The 20,241-nt window shown below is 36.8% G+C and overlaps 1 protein-coding gene across 2 annotated transcripts in view; it reads left to right on the forward strand.

The window, feature by feature from the left end:
- The window catches only part of CDC14A (cell division cycle 14A), a 135,026-nt gene that overhangs the window by 59,192 nt on the left and 55,593 nt on the right, over window positions 1-20,241 (forward strand). For both annotated transcript variants that reach the window (XM_019747037.2, XM_074318476.1), the window contains exons 6-7: window positions 13,540-13,606; window positions 16,925-16,987. In XM_019747037.2, coding sequence (XP_019602596.2) covers window positions 13,540-13,606; window positions 16,925-16,987 — 130 coding nt within the window. The remainder of the gene's footprint in view (window positions 1-13,539; window positions 13,607-16,924; window positions 16,988-20,241) is intronic.

Consider the following 20,241-nt stretch of genomic DNA (forward strand, 5'->3'; position numbering starts at 1 on the left):
TCCATGTCCTTCTAGAGTTTATGTGCATATAAGCAAATAAAGGCATTTTATTATTTTTCCCATTTTTCATCACAAAATGTAGCATACTGCATATACTATAATGCACCTTGATTTTTTTTCACTTAACTCATCTTGGATATCTTTTTTTTTTATATCTTTTCATATGAGCACATAGAGAGCTTCCTTCTTCATTCTGTCATATTTCTATATAATGTACAGAAATGCATTTAACCAGTCTGTAAAAGGTAAATATTTAACTTGTTTCCTATTATTTTAATTGTAGCTTTTTAAATTCACATGGTCTCAAATGTATTTCAGAAGAAAGAAACTCGGACGATAATATAAAGAAAATTATAGTATTGCTAGTCATAAGGAGATTTTAGTAATCTGTTTGCATAAAGGTACTCATTATATGAGAAAAGAATGCTTAATGCAAATATGAGGAGGCATTTGTTTGTTGGTTTAGGCACCTATTGCCTACAATAATAATAGTTTGACCTTGAGCGTAGCTCTAAGTTGTGTCTTTCTTACGACTCAAGACACTAAGAGTTGTGGTTGCATTAAGCTGTATTTCTAAATCCAGACTCTTCATAAACCATACATATACGTTTGAATTAGAAAATACGACAAAGTAGTATATTTATAATTTAGTGAAGAATTTAGTTGAAAGAATACTACTAGTTTTCTGGACTTTGACTAAAGAAACTTAATTTTCCCTAATGCTAGGATAAGATGTGAGTTGATTTTAGTCTACAGGCCAAGTGACTAAGGCTAATGCAGTATCAAGAATCATCTTTATCACTTCATAAGTTATATAAATGTCTAACCACTGAGCTGTACACATGAAACTAACATAATATTAAATGTCAACTGTAATTTAAAAAAAAAGAATCATTTTCATACTAGTTCTGGTCAGCCATCATTGCCTTGACCTTCATTTGTAATCAGGATTTTATTATCTACTAGGTTGTTTTTATACCATTTATTGTTAAATTACACTTTTATTATCTAGATTTAAAAAAATATGCTGCTGCATTACATTTTTATTTAAAAACTGGAAGCCTTAAGGGAACTTCCATTTAAGTGTAATTGTTTTATTGTTTAAAGTTTTTTTAAAATGAAGACCACTTTGAAGGCTTGTCAAAGTGTGGTTGGTATCTTAATGTGCCCTCTTCACTAAATGCCTGTGTTCCTTGGTGCTATATGTTTTTAGTGTCTTTCTAATGAAGGGCTGCTGTGAATTTACATAATGTTGTTCATCAGGATTTATTCATCTGACAAACATTTATCTGAGCAGTCTCTTCTGTAAAGCCTTTCCTCATTTTTCTTGAGAGTCTTGGCAAGTCCCTGGCCTGTGATTCCCTATTACATTTTGTATGTTACATTGTGTTCATGCCCCATTACATTTGCTACATACACCATTAAAGTAAATGCCTTGTATTTTGATCATTTGTTTGCATGGCTGACTCTTCTCTTGAGGACGAGGATTGGGCTCTTTTTTCTTATTTGTGTGCCAGGGAATAATACGTAAATCAATGTATTTATTGCTTTTCTGTGCCGGTCACTGTGATAGACTTATGGATCAAAAGATGATTAGGTACCTGCTCCAAGGAACTCAGTATTCAGTTTGTAAGTGTGTGGGGGTGTAAAGCAATTACAGTGCTTTATTAGAGTTAGGAGACAGGTATTATGGGAATACTGAGGAAAGAGGTTTCACCCTAGAATGGGGGCTTGGAGGAGATGTTAGGGGTAAGCCCCAGGAGTACCTTTCATATTAGGATGAAAACTGGAGAATAACAATTCAAGTACTGATTTGAGGTGCTGTAATTTTTCATTTGTATGGCATACGTTGTCTTTTATAATAGGTTAGGTAGGATACTATATAATATGATGTTTGCCATGTGGGTATATTATTATAACTTAAAGGACTATCTGAGTTTGTTAAAAATTATCTAAAGATGAGGCAAATTAAAAAGAATATTTGGATAGCTTTACTACCTATTCTTCTCTTTTCCAGTTTAAATGAGATATTGACAAATAGCACTGTATAAGTTTAAGGCGTACAGCATAATAACTTGACATACATATATTGCAAAATGATTACCACAATAAGTTAACATCCATCACCTCATATAGTTACAATTTTTTTTCCTTATGATGAGAACTTTTAGGAACTACTCTTTTAGTAATTTTCAAATATAGCATATAGCAGTGTTAACTGTAGTCATCATGTTTTATATTGTATCCCTAGTACTTATTCATCTTATAACTGGAAGTTTGTGCCTTTTGACCACCTTTACCTAATTTGCCCCATTTACTATCTGTTCTTGATTACATTAAGTATTGTAGACTAGAGAGAGTAGAATTCTGGCTTGCTGTGACAGTCAGGAGTGTTTGTTGTATTGTTAGTGTTTGCAAGTCAATATTAGGGTATTCCATTTAATTGTAAAGTAGTTTTGTCAAAAACTACTTTTCACTTGTCCTAAGGCTAGCCAATGGGCTTAGTAGGAGTGACTTTAGCTGAAAATTAGAGGAAAAGGGCATTTTTCACTTACTTTAATTCTTTGAGTCCATCCATCTTTAGTGTTGGTTAGGCAGTTGACCTTCAAGGAAACAAGAGACTTTTCTATTCTGGGTCCAGAGTCTGCAGAGTTTGAATTGGCAAGCCTGGTATGAATCTTTTTAGGTCCTCTTCCTTTCCATATACTACCAAATTTATAGTCTATATTACTGCCCAGTCATTCCCCAAAGTCATATTTATTGCAGCTTACCTAAGGTCCCACAAGGTCACCAACCCTTAGTGTTATTCCCAGATTATTTTCTTGGTAGTCAATAGCATAGGTTTTCAAATCACATTCTAGGGTATTCATAAAACAGTGTGAAAACCCTTTAAGTCTCACAAAACAGTGAAAAGGTAACAAATCTCAATGGCACAACGCTTCTCATAGATCTCCTTTGTACTTACAAATTAATTTTATACTTCTTTGTTTATTGATTCATATGTATCAGCTTGGTATATATTTTTGGTATTGATGATTCATAAATGTGATAACCAATTTTTCCATGACATATGAAGTTAAATGGAGAATAAAACTAAAACTATACAGGCAATAAATAACACCCAGGGTCCCAGTTTGGAAGACAAATACAGAAAGCATGCAGGAAAAATAACAACTAGGTGCAGAGGTGATGTTGAGGTCCTGCAGTAACGTCCAATGGAATAAAGCTGCTTGAATATTGGATGTCCTATCACCAGTTGTTAGTTTATTTATTTATTTTTTGCAGGTCTCTTGCTGGATAGGTTCAGGAATGCTATTTTATTTTAGCTTGGAGAAGAGGCTAGAATGTATAAGTCACTGTTTCCCAAACTTATGTTGGTTTTCATCCTTGGTTTTAAAGGCTGAAAAGCTTTAAAAAATATTGATGCCTGGGTTCTACTCCCAGAAATTCTGATATAATTGGTCTGGGGTGAAGTCTGGGTGTTGGAATTTCTGAAAAACTACCTCCATGATGTCAATATGCTGCCAAGCCAAGACTGAGCACTAATTACTGCTCCATGTCATCTACCACAGAAAAAAAAAAAAAAAAGGAAAGAAAAAGAAAAGATTCAATGATCAAGTAAGTTTAGAACTCTGTCTTGGAGATTTACAAAGCACATTCCCATTTTTTAAGATTCTGAGTGGTTCTGAGTAATAAAGTAGCTTGTTTAACTCAGAATTTTTCGAAGTGCTTCATCCTGAATGCTTTTCCACCCCCTCCTACCCCCCCAGTTTCTTTTAACATCTGGCAGAATTCGTGTTCTGAAACACTCCAGGACCCATTTCCTGATCCACACCTGTGTGATATCTTGGGGTTAGAATAATATGCTGCCTTCCATGGAACTTTTTGTGCTGCTTCCTGAGAGTCTTGGAAATAGATGGCTGGCTTATCAAATAGTGGCATTTTATCTACTCTGGACAGCAATATGCAAGTTTTGTCTTAGAGCAGATGTGAGGCCAGAAAACCTTTGACAGAGAACTCACAGACCTCCCACAGCAGTCCTTTGGTGACATTTGTCATTAAAATGGATCCATACTGTTTGTGTTAAGGGAGGGTTTGTTTTGTTTGGGGTGACCCCTAGTGATAGCCCTGTTGCTGAGTTCAGTTTTACAGTGGCTATGTCTTAATAGGAAACCTCTGAAGCAACGATTCTGGGTGCTGTAGGCAAGCCAGAGCTTGTAGGTCTCTAACAAAAGGCTAAGAGAGGTCATCCACTAAGAACGCGGCATTAGGTTGCCTCCTTCTTTCTTCTAAAGCAAAGTAAACATGTGCTGGTAGATGTTAGATGTAATTATAAAATATATCTCTTTACATAAAATGTTGAACCAGATATTTGTTAGCTTAAACATGATATTGTGATTTTTGTCATAGTTTATTTAGCAATTAACTTTGCACTTCAAAGAAAAAGTTCTCCTTACCATGTTTTTCTCTTGAGTATGAAGAATATGGAAGCAAAATTTATTTTATGCTCTCTTAAGGCTTTCTTTCTCAATTTTTCTGCATGATGGCTACCTTTTGGCTTCTCAGTGTTGATCTTTGGACTCATATCTATCCCCTAAAGCAGAGATGAACAATTAGAAAAAATCTTTGCTTTTGATGCTTGTTATGATGGGAAAAAATATGCATTAGTTTTGAACAGCGAGGGAATTGCCAGTCTCCTGAGTGTTGAAATTAGATGAAAATAGATGGCTTATCTAGTCCAAACTGTTAATCCATTCTCAACAGTGGGGCACATTGAGTAACTTGGACCACCATGAAAAGCAGGCTCTTTATCAGATTTTTTATTTTTAAAGTGGTAAATAAGCACCACTCTGTAGGATCTGAGAACAGAAACAACTGTCAGGGTCTCTGAGACTCACTAAATACACAAAAGAGGTAAGTGAGTTGCATCTATTCTGTTTTGTTGGAGTACAGCAGTGCTTCAATAGTTTTAGTTGTAAAAATTGGCTCAGACTATTTTTTTTATTTCTATTTTTATCATCTCAGATCAGTGTTACCAAACCTTCTGTAGAAAGGCCAGTGCCACACTTTTTGTACTCTTTATAGTACATTTCCCTAGCCAGCCTTAATTGATATAGTTTGGAACAAGATTGCAATCATTTATATTAATGAACATAGTTGATTTGTTGAATACCTATTATATGAAAGTCTTATTTTCAATACCTGAATCAAAGGCAATTATTTTTTATCTTTATGGCAACATGAGTGTGGTTAACTCGGTATCACTCAGGTGTTCATAAAAGGCCCAGAGCACAGCCCTTGGTCTGTTTTCCTGGTGTCTGTCACTGCTGGTTCCAGGCTGATTCTGATTCTATTCTGCTGACTTTATGTGACCTTTTAAGCCATGGCTTACAAATGAATTTTCACATCTCTCTGTTTCTTAGATGAGCAAAGTGATTAGTGTAGAGCCTTATGTTAAATCTGAAAAGCAGGAGATTCTGTGTTCCCTTTTTTGTTAAGTACTGTTGGTGCTCAGCTTTTGGCTCAGTCCCATAAAACCATTTGATTTTGCTCTTTCATGAGTGGGAAATAGTTTTGTTCTCCCCACTAATACTCATCAAATACATTTTTTATCCATAGTCCTAGATAATATAAACAATCAGCTCTTTCTTTTCCCTGGAGCTGCTGGTACATATATGTCATGGATTTGTTCAGAGACTGGAAGCGAGGTGTACTTTGGACAATTGTATAAAATATTTTGGGTATTGTCTAATTTCCAAATATCCATGCAATATAGTCTAGGGCTGAACCTCTGAAACAGTAGCTACTAGCTGTATGTACTATTGAGCACTTGAAATTTCTTTAATCCAAACTGAAATAGACTATAACTTTAAAATGCACCTTGGATTTCAAAGATTTAATATTAAAAAAGTAAAATACCTTATTTATAATTATGTTGATTACATGCTGAAATGGTAATATTTCAGATACTATATTGGATTACATAAAATATATTATTAAAATTAATATAATTTATTTCTTTTTACTTTATTTTAATACAGTTATGAAAAATTTTAAATTACATGATGTGACTCTTTTGTGGCTGGTATTATATTTTCATTTGACAACAATGATGGAGATTGTTTTTGTTATTGAACATAGTTTATGATTAAAGATTGTTTTCTATAAATTTTGCTTTGAAAGGTCAATAGTTCCTAGCCACTAGAGTTTTCCAGGCTTAAGTTGAATGATCTCCTGGTAATGATCATTCATTCATTCATTCATTCATTCATTCATTCATTCATTCATTCAACATCTACAACGTAGAAATGTGCCTAACACATACTAGACCCTGGGCATCCAGACATAAAGGTCACATTCCTTGTCCTTAAAAAGCTCACAATCCTGTGGTGGGTGGGTAGCTGGGGCTTAATTCAGTGCTTGGAAGGCTGCTGAGATGACTTCTGACATGCTTTTCAATCTGCTGCTCTGCAGGTAGGTGCATACTCCCTAACTCCAGAGAATTTATGGAGAATCATGGCATCAAGACATATGTAGGTCTTAGTCATTCCCAATATTTCTTTATCATCAGCTCTTTTATTCTTTAGTGTGGTCTCCACATTGTAAGCACTGTGCCTCAGTTATTCATACTTTCTTCATTTCAAATAACTTCATTACCAGAACTGCTTTCTTATTGTGGTATGTAAACATGTGCTTTCATCTCTGGTTTCATCTCCTTATTATTAACATTTACAGGGTTGCTGCATTCTCAGTAATGTCTTAGATCCTTAGGTTATAAGCCGCCGTATGCAGGTAACCTAGCTCAGTAAGTAAAAAGTGTTTGCTGATTTTCATGGCATAAATATTCCCACCAATGCTGATTTGGGCTCTCAAAATTTCTGAATATTTAACAATCAACTCTTGAGAGCCTGTAGAGAGACAGCTCTAGGACAAGATTGAGTCCAACCCTTTCTCTTTGTATCTAATTAGGGGTGATGATTCTAGTTTTGTTAAATTTAATTTTTCTTCTGCTTCTCTGCAAAATCAATGCAAAAACATAAAAATAAACAGAAAATCCCAATTGCTCCATCAATTCAAATATTCATTAGTTTAGTTTTTCATTCAACAAATATTAACTTCCAGGCTTTCCCAATGTCATGGTTATGTGGATTCCTATAATCACATAATAGCTTTATGGTTCAGTTGCCTGTAATGCTAGAAGTCACATTTAGAAAGACAGAATTGTCAGGATGGATGGAGTGGAGATGGTGAGGCATGAGGTTGAGCTAACTTTATATTTGGATGTCTTTAGTCAGCTGTTGGCTATAACGCTAGTCTTCTGTATTGAGGGTTAGGGACACATGATTTGTTCTAAAGCAGAGATAAATGATTAGAAACCCTGGGTGTTTGGGGTATTACCTTATCTCTGAACGAAGAGTAGCTTTGTGTTTACCTGTTTAAGAGAGTAATGCAATACATGGTAAAACGATCATGACAGATAAGCGTAAGAGTTGTAGTTTTCCCAGGCAGGAAGGGGATGCAAACTTTCCCCCACAGTTGAAGTCTGTGGGATTTCAGTGGTCCTTTAGGGAAGTGGAAAAATACAACATGTTCTCTTATTCAACTCAGTGCATATTTGGCTCAATAAATAGGAATGAATGAATGCGTGGATGAATGCGTGAAAAAGCAAACCAGGAGTTAAGCAAACAATTGGGAACTGCAACTGCAATAAAAACTGTAGGAGTATAAAGCTTTGTAGCACATTGGTATAATGATTAAAATCCTAAAAGCTCTTTATAGGTTCTCTAAAGTGTCTCGGTTAAAATAAAACTGTGTTTAATACCTCTTGGCAAAGGAAGAGAAAACTGCTTTGAGCACCATTGCTTTTAGCTCTGTTCAATTAATACTCTTTAGCATAGAACAGAAGGAAATGATATTAGATGGACAGAAGGGATTTTGGGTTAATGCAAAGAAAGCTTTTCTTGCTACTGAGGATTGAGGTATTAGGTTATTGACTTAACAAAAATGGTCATAGAATATTATAGAAAATTTTCTTGGAATGAGCTCCCAAGCTCCTTTACTTAATTTACATGTTTATTTATAAACATTTACTGCGTATCTGTTTTGTGTCAGGCATTGTGTTAGGTACTAAGGAGACAGTGGTGAGTAAAAAATGTATAGATCCTGCCTTCTTCAGGATTACTGTATATAGTCAGATTCAAATAGCAAACCAGGATATATCTATGTCAAACTATAGTTAATACCAATGGGAAAAAACTTGGAGTCCTGGTCTAGCCAGGGTGGGGTTGGAAATTTTTCCTTTGAGACAAGTGATCTTTGAGCTGAGATCTGAAGGATGAGCTAGGTAACATTAGCAAAGGTGAGTAGGAGAAATGGGACTGGTAGCAGCAAAGATTCTGTGGTGAGAGCAGAGTGCCCCATCTGAGGAGCTCAGGAAAGGCCATCGTGAGGGGAGCATGAACTGAGGAGGAGGCCGGGGAGGCAGGAAGGGACATATGCAACAAGACGTATTTGAGTTGAGGAATTGAATTTTCCCTTCACAGCAATGAGAAGTCAGTGAAGGGTTACAGATGAAAATTGATGGGATCAGATTTGCCTTTTAAAAATATCGCTCTGGCTGCAATGAAGAAAACTGACTAGACAGGCTAACAGTGATGTAGGAAGGCTGTTGCAGTCGTCCAGGAGTGGTAGCAATGGAACTGCATTCAAGAGACATTTAAGAGGGAACAACAATGGGGCATAATGACTGTAGGATAAAAGGCATGAGAGAGAAGGAGGGACTTCCGGATTCTAGCTTGAGATATGGAGGGATGGAGGACCAGATTGTTGTTATTGTTTCGTGGTGGGGCAGATTCAAGAGAGTCTTCTAACCCAGTGAGTTTGAGATGCCTTAAGACATCCAAATGGAAATGTCACATATGTGGTTGGCTATACCGTTTTGGAGTCCAAAGGAGTTTGTGCTAGAGAGATAAATTTGAGGGTCATTGGCAGGTAGATGGTAATTTATGTAAAAGATTTTATGGGCAGTGGTTCTCAAAATGTGGTTCCACCCCCACCCTCACCCTCCATCCCCCCATCAGTACTGCCTGGAAACTTGTTAGAAATGAAAATTCTCAGGACCTGCCCCAGACCTATTAAATCAGAAACTCAGGTGGGACTCAGCATTCTGTGTTTTAAGGAACCATCCCGGCGATGCTAAAGTCTGAGCGTCTCTGGTCTAGGGAGAGAGTATGGAATGAAACGAAGTTGAGTCTGGAATTGAACCTTGAGGAACTCTAACTTTTAAACATTGGAAGGTAAAGGATGACTGCACAAAGGAGATTGGGAAGGAGTAATGTTTGGAGAAGTAGAACAAAAATCCAGGAATGTAGTGAAGAGGGTATTCAAAGGAGGGAGTTACTTGTTGCTGACATATTAAAAAAACGATGCTTGCAAAATATTCGCTGGATTTAGAATAAGCAAATCCAGAGAGATAGAAAGTAGACTAGTAAGTGCCAAGGGCTCAGGGGGAGGGAGAATGGGGAGTTATTACATATGGTTACAGAGTTTCTTTATGGGGTGATAAAAATGTTTTGGGATTAGTGGTGATGTGAATCGTGAATATACTAAAAATTATTGAATTGTACACTTTAAAAAGGCTAAAGTAGTGAATTTTCTCTCATTAAAAAAAAAAAAAAAGTCCCCTGAGCTTAGCAATATGGAGATCATTGGTGACTTTAGTGAGAAATGTGCATGGCGTGGAGGAGGTTAAGATGTGAGAGGAGAGAACATGGAGGCAGGAGCATGAGTAATTCTTTAGAGATGTCTTGTTTTAAAGAGGAGGCCAAAAAGAGGGTGGTTAGTGAAGGGAGATGTAGAGTCAAAAAGTTTTGAATGGTCTTTTTCTTTTAAAGACAGTAGATTTTTGAAAAAGTTTAAATTCTGTTGGGAAGGGTCCAGGAAAGAGATATGGAGAGGAAATAGATCATTAATTGTGTTAAATAATGACATAATTTGAGTGTAGGGAGGAACTTTTGAGGTTAATAGAGCCTGGTGTTTTCCATTTCATGAGGTGAAAATTATTCTTCACTAGCAATCTTCCAAATCAAACTTGAACATTGTGTGGGGCAGGTATCTTGCTGCCTTCCAGGGCCAATTATTCTATTTTCAGTTGGTTCTAACTATATTGGGTGGTTGAGGAAAATCAACAGGGAAGATTGAGTTATAAAATGAGAGACAATGTTGCTTTTATAGAGTAAAACCTCTCAGCTTCTTAAATGGACTTTCAATCTTATATTAGTCATTGCCTTCATTCTCTCTTCCAGTGCTGCCAATTCCTGACCCTTTTGAGAATTATCTGGTATTAATTGGGTTGATTCTCTGATTTTCCACTGTCAGCTTAGTATTCCTTTTCCTTGGTCTTCTAATTTATTACCACTCATCTATCTGATTTCCAGCTTTCAGAATTTTATTGCTATTGTCTGCTCTCTTCTTCTCCCTGACCTTTGTTGGATTCCATTTTTAAAAAGCCTTTAAAATTCTTTTTTTAGTGAGGTTTTGGTAGGTACTGTGTTTCCCTGAAAATAAGACCTAGCCGGACAATCAGCTCTGATGCGTCTTTTGGAGCAAAAATTAATGTAAGACCCGGTCTTATTTTACTATAATATAAGACCGCATCTTATCTAACATAATATAAGACCAGGTTTTATATTAATTTTTGCTTCAAAAGACGCATTAGAGCTGATTGTCTGGCTAGGTCTTACTTTGGGGGAAACATGGTACCTCACTAACAGGTGGTTATCTGCCACTTTTACCTTCTCTCTCCCCCCCCCAGAATATATAACATGTTTTCATATCCCTTCACTTTTACTCTCCTTTGACTATATCTGAGCCCTGTGCTGCTAATAAGCCATTTCTCTGTTGCCCGGTATGGTTGGCAGGTTTTGGGACCTACTGGCTTCATGTAACTTTCATGAGGACTAGATGTGCTAATGCATCTAAATTACCCAGCATAGTAGGTTTTCCACAAAGGTATTTCATCTCCCTTCCCCAATCCTGAGGATGTGACTTAATTTTATTGCATCCTTTATTATATGTTTCACTTGGTAGACTTCTGTCTGTCTTTCCAGCCAGTTGTGACTGCTTCCTATCAGGTGGCATAGCAACTCTCGCTGCACTCTCAAGTCTGCAGATTTGATCACCAAGTCACCAGAGCTCGTTTCAGTCCTTGGTACAACTGTGGCTGTGTATAGGACATTAGATAGCATGACAGTCTCACCATACTTTGCAGACAGTTTCAGAAGACTGAGTCTGGAGCTTTTCTGACAACTTAAATTTGTGAATTTGTTTAGCTGAATCTAGGCGTGAGAAGATATACTTGAGGGAATAAAGAGTACCTCCAATTCTTGTAATTTGTTTTACTCTTTTTAAATACAAAGAAGTTTTTTTTTTTTTTTCCTTTAGGCAGTAATTTTTAATATAGGGTCTGTGGAGATTATTCAGAGTCAGTGAATTTAGATGGCAAAATAACTCTATTTTTTCACTAACCTTGTAACTTATAAGATTACATTCAATTATAAATATTGGAAATAAACTGTAGTAGTATTAGCAATATAAATGACTTTATCACAATAGAAATGACAGACATTTTTATATCACATTACAGTTGTTGCGTGTATCTTAACATATGATTCATGTTCATTCCTTCTTCAAAATGATAGTCCTTATCAGACCTGCTACTAGGCCTTGTTATGTAATATAGTAATAAAGAAGTACATGTTATGGCATCATAAACTTGTTCTTTTATATATTGATAACTTTGAATTCATTTTCTGTTATTTCTATGTATTATATTTTATGCATTTAAAAGCGTTATTCTGAGAAAAGGAGTCCACAACCTTTGTCACATTGCTGAAGGTCCATGGCACACTAAGAGACAAGTGTCTACAAGGGACTGTGTGCTTATTTATATAAAGTATCTTGTCTTAGGTCCATTCACAGCTACTCCTTCCTCTGCTTTAGTCCATTAAAATTTGCTTCTCAATATATGGTTTATGTCTTTGCAAGATACTTGAAAGGGGGACTGTTTTCTTTTTCACTGACCCATGAGTTCAGATGGCGTTAGAAAAAGAACTCTTGAAATCAGGCTTAAATATCTAGAGTAACCCTTCCTAGTTGCATAGGTTAACTTGGAAGTTTCAGGACTTAAGAACCATTTCTGTTATGCTGCTTTGCTAACTTACTGTTTTTATTCTAGGTTATCAGAATGCTGAAATTCAGTGATGTTGAAGTTGCATTTTAATTCATGGCTTAGCAGCCATCAAGTTACCTTGGATGGCTGAGATACAAAACTCGGTTTTATGTTAACTATGGGTTAAGGCCCTTAAAGATCATTTTCTTCCCATGGAACACCTTCGTGTGCCCTTCCCTTCTGCTGCCCTTGACCGACTTTGTGTGGTGCCTTTGACTTTGTCATTGGCAGGTGCCTGACAGCTCTGTTCCTTTGGGTCAGCAGTGGGGGCTGGGCAGAGACTGAGAGCCTTGAGGTCAAGTTTCCTGCCTTGGACACCTTGGAACATTGCTAGTGTTAAAGCGCTGGTGCCAGTTCTTGCTTAACTGACCTGAACTTGATACTTCAGTTTTATGTTGCCTAAAGCAGGTCTGCTAAGTTGCTCTAAAAACTAAATAAAGTATGAAGTACTCAATTTTCGGTGCAGTAGGTTCCCACTCCTTTTGATAGAACACTTCATGGTGCATTAGAGCTCTCATGGATCCCTAGGGGAGATTGTTTGGAGGGGCGGGATGGGAGAGGTGGCATTTAATCCATGAAGATAACTGCTTAGGTTCTGTTGACCATACATTGTCCCCCTTACATTTTTACACTTGTTTTTACCATCCCTCTGACAAGTGGTAATTCCTCTAGTGATGGTGAATGTTTTACTTAATGAAACAGTCCAGTTCACTGTTTATAAGAAGAATAGTTATAATATTTATTAAGTGCTTCCTTGTGCCAGGCACTATACGAAGGACTTTACAGTTTTATTTGCTGTAGTCCGACAACAGTCCTGTGAATGGTAGTTACTCTCAGTAACTTCATGTCACAGTTGAGGAAATCAAGACTCATAGAGGCTGGGGGGAGGGGGGTGGACACAGTGTGAGGGATATAAATGATAAACGTCTAACTATTACATTGTTTTGTGCACCTGAAACTAAAAAAAAAAAAAAGTTAGAAAAAAAAAGACGCATAGGGGCAACCTAACTTGCTCAAGATCCCAGCCAATATGGGGCAGCGTTAGAATTGGACAAAGGCAGTCTGACTACAGTACCCAGGCTCTTTATCTACTGTCTTATGAATTCTGCCGATTGGATTAAAGCACTTGCAGAAGTGCTTCAGTTAAGCTGTAGGAAGAGTTAACTGGTAGGATCTCATGTGTTACATAGGTTTACCATGTTCACAGCTGTGAAGCCAAACAAGCATTGTCCAATTGACGTGGGCATTTTATTACCTGAATATTTTAAAAGCACGTTTTTAATGTTAAGTTTTTTTGTGTGTGTTTATAGGGATGCTTCCTTTGGAAATTGCACTTACAATCTCACCATCCTCGACTGTTTGCAGGGAATCAGAAAGGTAATAACAATTCTCCTTGCTGGAGTTGTCACAGTAGCTCAAAAATCTGAGAAAGGAATAATGTCACTATCCTTGTTTGTTGTTGGTGAGAAGAGCGGGAAAGCCATAAGCAGAGGCTTTCTGCTTCTTGATCAATGATTGGTCTGTAAAATATAGACTATACAGGCAAATTAGGGAAGAGGCTTGTGGGGGGTCACTCTGTTACTTCTTACAGAAGTGGAAGGGGTCTCCCTTTCTCATTTAAAGTGTGTTCTGCGGCAGATTTATCACTTCTGTCTGCTGCTGTGCTTATGACATTGCTTCGTCACTCGTTCAGCTTCATTATCAAACTAGATCATGGTGTGGGAGACACAGGAAGTTATCCAAGCCACCACTCTGCTCTCTGTTAGTGTGGAGGAGAGCACTTCCACGTTAGTTTTTCTAATTGGATATTATTACATGCCCATGAAGTAGGAAGTAGGCCAGATATTATTACCTCGTTTTTACAGATGAGAAAACAACCCCAGAGGTTAAATCGCTCTCAGGGCCACAGAGACTTATTGGGAGGGCTAATTCTAATTCAGATTTCTCTATCAAACTGGAGTTCTTTCTAACATCATAAACCAATGAGTGTCAGAGTGTGGGAACTTGACGGTGATGCAAATTCTCAGTCTTCATCAGAGACAGACTGAATCAGAAACTCTGGTTTGAACAGTCCCTCCAGGCGATGTAATGCACTCAAAAATTTGAAAGCATAATATATATATATATATATATATATATATATATATAGTATATGAGAAGTTAATCTAGAAGCTTTGTGAGAACTTTTGGAACATGTTTTGGAAACATTGATTTACAATCTGAGAAGTCATGCACTCTATACTATGAATTCTAATGAGGGTTCAAAGTACATCATTTATCTTGAACATGTAGTCATGATTTGTCAGTCAGGAATGTAAGTACGTATTACGTAACCCATTGGCAAGGGTCATCATGGACTATGAATGTGGTATCAGTAGTGATTTTCGTTCTAGTTTCTTTTTTAGGATAAAATACGAAACTGATTTTGCCATGTTTTGAGTTGAGAAAATTGGTATAAATATGCTATTTGTTTTATGTATATTTTTGACTTTCATTTTAAATGAATTTATTTATTTTATTGTATTTTATTGTGGTAAGAACACTTAACACCCTTATTGCAGAACAAAATACAAAGGCTCAGTTTAAAAGTGGGACTTCAAAACTACTGTTTTAGCTTAAAAAAATGAATTAAAACTCTATAAAGCTTTAAAATAGGTTTCAAATATTTTTCTTTTCATTTAAAAACTATCAAGATACTCTAGCTCACCCCCCCCCCCCGTGAATAATATCACCAACACACACTTCCAGTAATACCAATTAAGAACCTTTATGGAGTATTACTCAACATGTAATCCACAACCATAGCATTCAAAAAATATGTCTGAGGGGGAAAAAGTAATTTATTTATTGTTGTTGTTATTATTATTATTATTTTGCCTATCCGGCCATCTGGTACAGCCTGTTTCTTGCATAACACTTGTGAAATTCAAAAAGGGTTCATACTGAAATATCCCTGCCTGCTCTTATGGTAACTTGTGACTTGACATAGAAATTTATGACATCCTTCCTGTTGTAGAGGAAAGGAGTGACTTTGTTCATGAATAAGGTCTTCTATAAATTTCTTGTTTCATCAAATGTTGGGGTTAGTTTACCCAAACTTAGATGAGGTTTTAGAGAATCTGATTGTTTAACAGATCTTCCGGCAACTGAGATACATTTCCCCTCTGGATACTCCCTATTGTGGCGGAGTACCATACCTGCCAAGAAAGGAGACAGAGTATGGCTACATTTTTGCCTTTTTAGGAAACATATCTTTCTGACTTTGATGTGTTGGCATCGTCATAAGCATAGTTCATATGTGTGCGAAATACATTCACAGTCATACACAAACTAGCACTTTAAAGAAAAGGGAAGGAGGAACGTGGTAGTTCAAGTGCTTTATCTGGAATGGCGCTTATGGATGAAGTAAGTTGCTTTGTTTAATTAAAGGTGAAATCATTTAAATAACTTGTTCTGCTTATTCTGTAGGGGTTGTCTAAACCAGAGGTGTCAGAATTTAGCCTTTATAAGAATCACCTAGGAATTCGTGTTTAAAAATTGATATAAATATGCTACCTGTTTTATGTATATTTTTGACTTTCATATTTTATTTAAAAATGAATTTATTATTTTATTATATTTTATTGTGGTAAGAACACATAACACCCTTATCACAGTGTCCCTTCCCTGACAGGGCCAGAGAACAAAATCCAAAGGCTCAGTTTAAGTGGAACTTCAAGTGCTAATTTTACCACCCATTCTCTGTCCCCAAAGAATCTGATTTAATTGTTCTGGGGCCTAGGAATCTGTATTTTACATATAAATTATCTTAAGTGTTTCTGGTGCATCTGGTCCATTTTGGAAACATTGGTCTTAAAGTATTTTCAAAGATAGATGTACTACAGCTTGGTTTAATAGATTCTTTTTTTTTTTTTTTAATGACTTGATCATGTAACTTTTAAAAGTAACTGGTTTTGTATTCTTTTGCAATCTGTATAGCTTCATGGCTTATAAAATAAAAAACTCTGTCCTCTTCAAAATATTATATTTGAGCAAGCCAGATAGTTTTAAAAAGTTCTAAGTTCTTAGTTACAAAAGGAGAATGAAGTTTTTCTTTGTGTTGTTAAGTATATTAGTTCCTCCTTCCAAACTGTAAGAGCAGTCAGGTACACTTTTACTCTGTCAGAAACTGTCACCATAAAACAAATTCTCTCCAAGTAGAGTTTTAGGAACACATAAGGGCCTATTAAGTAAAAACGCCCTTTTTGCTAAATATCTCATTAATGATAAAAGGAAGGTAAAACCTCCGAAGAACAACTGATTTTTCTTCTCCTATCTGAAAAGTTAATCACTGTTATATATTCAGTCACAAGTATGAATTAATTGCATAGTTCCCAATAGGTTTTAACTGTCAATTTGCCTTTATGTCCATTTATATACATAATTTAACATATAAAACTAATGTAAATTAGAATTCACGAGGCATATTTTGAGGGACATATTTTCATGTTTTTCTAAGTGTTTTTCCTACTTGTAAGACAGTCTCAAAGCAAAATGACTAATTTTGGAAGATGATTTCTAGATAACCATTACAAATCAAAGGTTTTAGGCTTTCTCCTTCTGATTAGTGAGAATCATTTGTGAGCAGGAATTCCAGGAATGGCTGAAGCCTTTATCAATTTAGCGTGGAAAAACTAATTCAAATTCTGCTTTTAGGGATTACAACATGGATTTTTTGACTTTGAGACATTTGATGTGGATGAATATGAACACTATGAGGTTTGTACATTTTAATTTTTTGAGATATAATTACATGTTAATTAAATCCCCCCCCCCCCAACAATCAGGTATTGCAAATTGAGTGGCTGCTAAATAAAAGCATTGTGGAGTTTCTGTAGTTGTCAATTTGTCCTTTCAGCTTTGATTATTACCTTTGACCATGAATTACCAACATTTTAATTTGGGAAAATGCTGTATCTATATATAGTCTTTCATCACAGCTTTATTGACAATTACTTTTCACCTTTATAAGAAAAATGTTTTTAAAGTGTAGTTTGGTAAGTGAAATTATGTTACTTTTATTTAAAATTCAGGTTTTATTTAGAACAAAACTGGATTTGTGTCTTTTAATATCTTTGACTGCATAAATCTTATTTTGAAATATGGCTGAACTTGCTTAGTTCTAAGAGTTGGCTGCATTTTTTTCCCATGGCACCATCACAAAGCTTTCAAATAACATCTTGCCTGCTGAGCAGTGTAGAGTTTAGGCAAAGGCTATTCAAGCTAGGTGGTGCTAGCAGGAGAGGTTGAAGATGTTCAAGGCCCTGTCATGCTTAGAAGGCTTGGGGTGAGATAATATCAGGCTCTTGCTTTATTTCATGTGACTTACAAATGGCCCATTGTGTTAATTATTGATAAACAAAAGTATCTTCCCAAATATGATTTCTCAGGTCCTTTGCCAAGCTGTTGTGGAACTGTGCATTCTTCATATTCGCACTGATCAAACTGTTAGAATTCTGACAGCTATGCTGTGAAGATCTAGTAAAGGAACTGCAAGATGATGGTCCAAAAGCTTCCACTAGGAAGCAGTGTCAAACATTCGTTCTTTTCCAACAGGTTTCTTGAGCTATTCTCAAAGACGTTGAAAACTAAGAACAGCCATTCCTTTCAAATCTAATCACTGATCAGTTCACTTAAAAAATGAAAACAGACCTTTTGCCCTAGGGAAAGACAAATGGTTTTGTTTGCCCCCAAAACAAACAAAACAGCTTTCCACTGTTTACCAGAAGGCTGACCATTTTTGATGGTGGCCCTATGTTGGCCACATACAGAAGAATTCACAAAAAAACACGGAGAAAGAGTTAGCCTGTAGCAGTATCCAGTTCCTAATTGGGGGAGGGGAGAGGGAGAGAAATGCAAAGAAACAAGCTTTAGTGGCAACGTTTGGGGTTGCCTCATCACCATGGCTTATATTAATCACCCCATTCAGAATTGCGCCCATGCAGTTTCAAGGAGCTGCCTTAAATACCCTTTTGGGGGATTAGGTAGAGCTTAAAGTTCATATAGAACCCACTTCAAAAGCTGAGAAATTATTTTGACTTCTTTCTGTGAACTGTTTTTTATCTGCCATTATCCTTCCCCCCCCCACAAATTCATTCCCTTTTTGAGGAAAAAAAAATGCTTTCTGCAAAGTCGTTTTGTTAGTATGAGGATATTTTCCAGAATATCAAGCTGTTATTGACTTGACTCTGTGCTTTCATACAGTGACAAACCTGGGCCACTTTTGATGGAACTGGTTAGAGCTGTGCAGACAAACTGATGGCTGACAAACTGGTTACAGCCTACTTGAGAGCAGAGTCACTGCACAAGGCTTCCTTTTGTTTCTCTCATAATGACACACATGGAAAATGATAATATTTGCTCAGCACCCTGGGATCATAGCTCACAGCTCTTGGCGACTGGCCTGGGGACACTGGCTGCCCCACTCACTGCACAGGCAACTCCTTTCTGTTACACTGGTTGGGGAGCTTTGTTATTTAGAATGATTCTATGGTGTACAGGTAAACTTTTGTTATGTGAGAGTCAAGAAGACTATTGCACTCATTACAGCCTCAGTTTGATAACTTTTCATTTCATTTATTGAACATTTATTAAGAACCTCCTATTTGCTCAGTATGTTTGGTAGGTCATATGTTTTCTCAAGAGGCTGCCTCTAATTTCATCTCTTAATGTGTGGGGTTAGAGCCTTTGTTGTCACCTGCTATCATAGAATTCATGTATTCTTGTGCCTCATTCTGTAGATGTTATCATGTTTGACCTTTGTTACAAGCCCCTATCTCCGCTTATCAAATTAATTGTCTACACAGAATTTCTTCTTGACCCATGACAGGCTGAATGTGGAAAATTTTGCTCTGGAGACTTTCTCGCAATTCCTAAGTCATTGTTATTGCTGTTTGCACCTAAAGGACGCTCTTCTGGGAAAAGAGCATTGCTGTTTTAGTAGCTGGTTTGACATTATTCTGGCCACATGACAGTGTAGCTCACCTGGGAAGTGTTTGTGAGAAAGCGTTGTTCGATTCTGGATGCCTGAGATTGCGTCTTTCTTGAATTTTGGGCCTCTTCCGTCACGTCTTCACAGTACTATCAGGGTGTATTTTTAGAAATTAAGTCTGATTATGTCACTCCCCTGCTTTAAGACCCTCGTGGGCTCCAACACTGATTAAAAGTGTGGAGGGAATGAAAACTCCTTAATACAGCACAGAAGGCCCTTTTTGCCATGGGCTTTTTCTTGCTCTCCATTCTTGTCCTTCTCCCCTTTCCTCAGACCCAAATCCATGCAGCTTCCCAGAGAGCAGCACTCCTGCTGCTTGTGTGCCTTTGGACTGCTCTTGTTCCCTCCTCCTGCCTGTGATCCCTTCTCCCTTGTCCACTGTGTTTACCTGTCTAAGTCATCTCAGCTCTGTGGGAGCTCTTCTCTCCAGTGTGTGTGATGCACTGTTTACATGCTGTGTCCTCCCTGCACTCTGGGTACTTGAGGGCAGGAAACAGGTCTCACTCATCTCTGTATACTCGTAGCGGGGCAGTCATCAAATGATACAACCAATGAGTACATGAGTGAATGAGAACTAAAAATAGGAGTGTAGCACATTTCAAGATACTTCATATAATCTGCTAAAAGTACTACTTTACAATGGAAAGTGAACAAGATATATTAAGAATCCATTCTGATTTTGCAGTAGCATTCCAGGGAAAAAATTTATTGACTATGGTAGACAACCTCATGAAATGAAGTTTCTTTCATTACCAGCCAATCTATGCTGCAAGAATGAGTTTTTTGTTTGTTTGTTTTTTTCTACACCAGTTATTTGCAACAAGGATTGCTAGATATTGTGATTTTCAACCAGGGCTTTCGTGCGATGTCAGTTTAGTTTAATATATGAATAGAGATTGTCTCCAGGTTGACTATATCATCCTTCGTTGCAGCTAATAAATAAGTGATCACACTGGCCAGACTCCTGAGGTTGCTCTTTTGC

This window comes from Rhinolophus sinicus, linkage group LG14 (genome assembly GCF_036562045.2).
Source record: "Rhinolophus sinicus isolate RSC01 linkage group LG14, ASM3656204v1, whole genome shotgun sequence".
Taxonomy (NCBI): domain Eukaryota; kingdom Metazoa; phylum Chordata; class Mammalia; order Chiroptera; family Rhinolophidae; genus Rhinolophus; species Rhinolophus sinicus.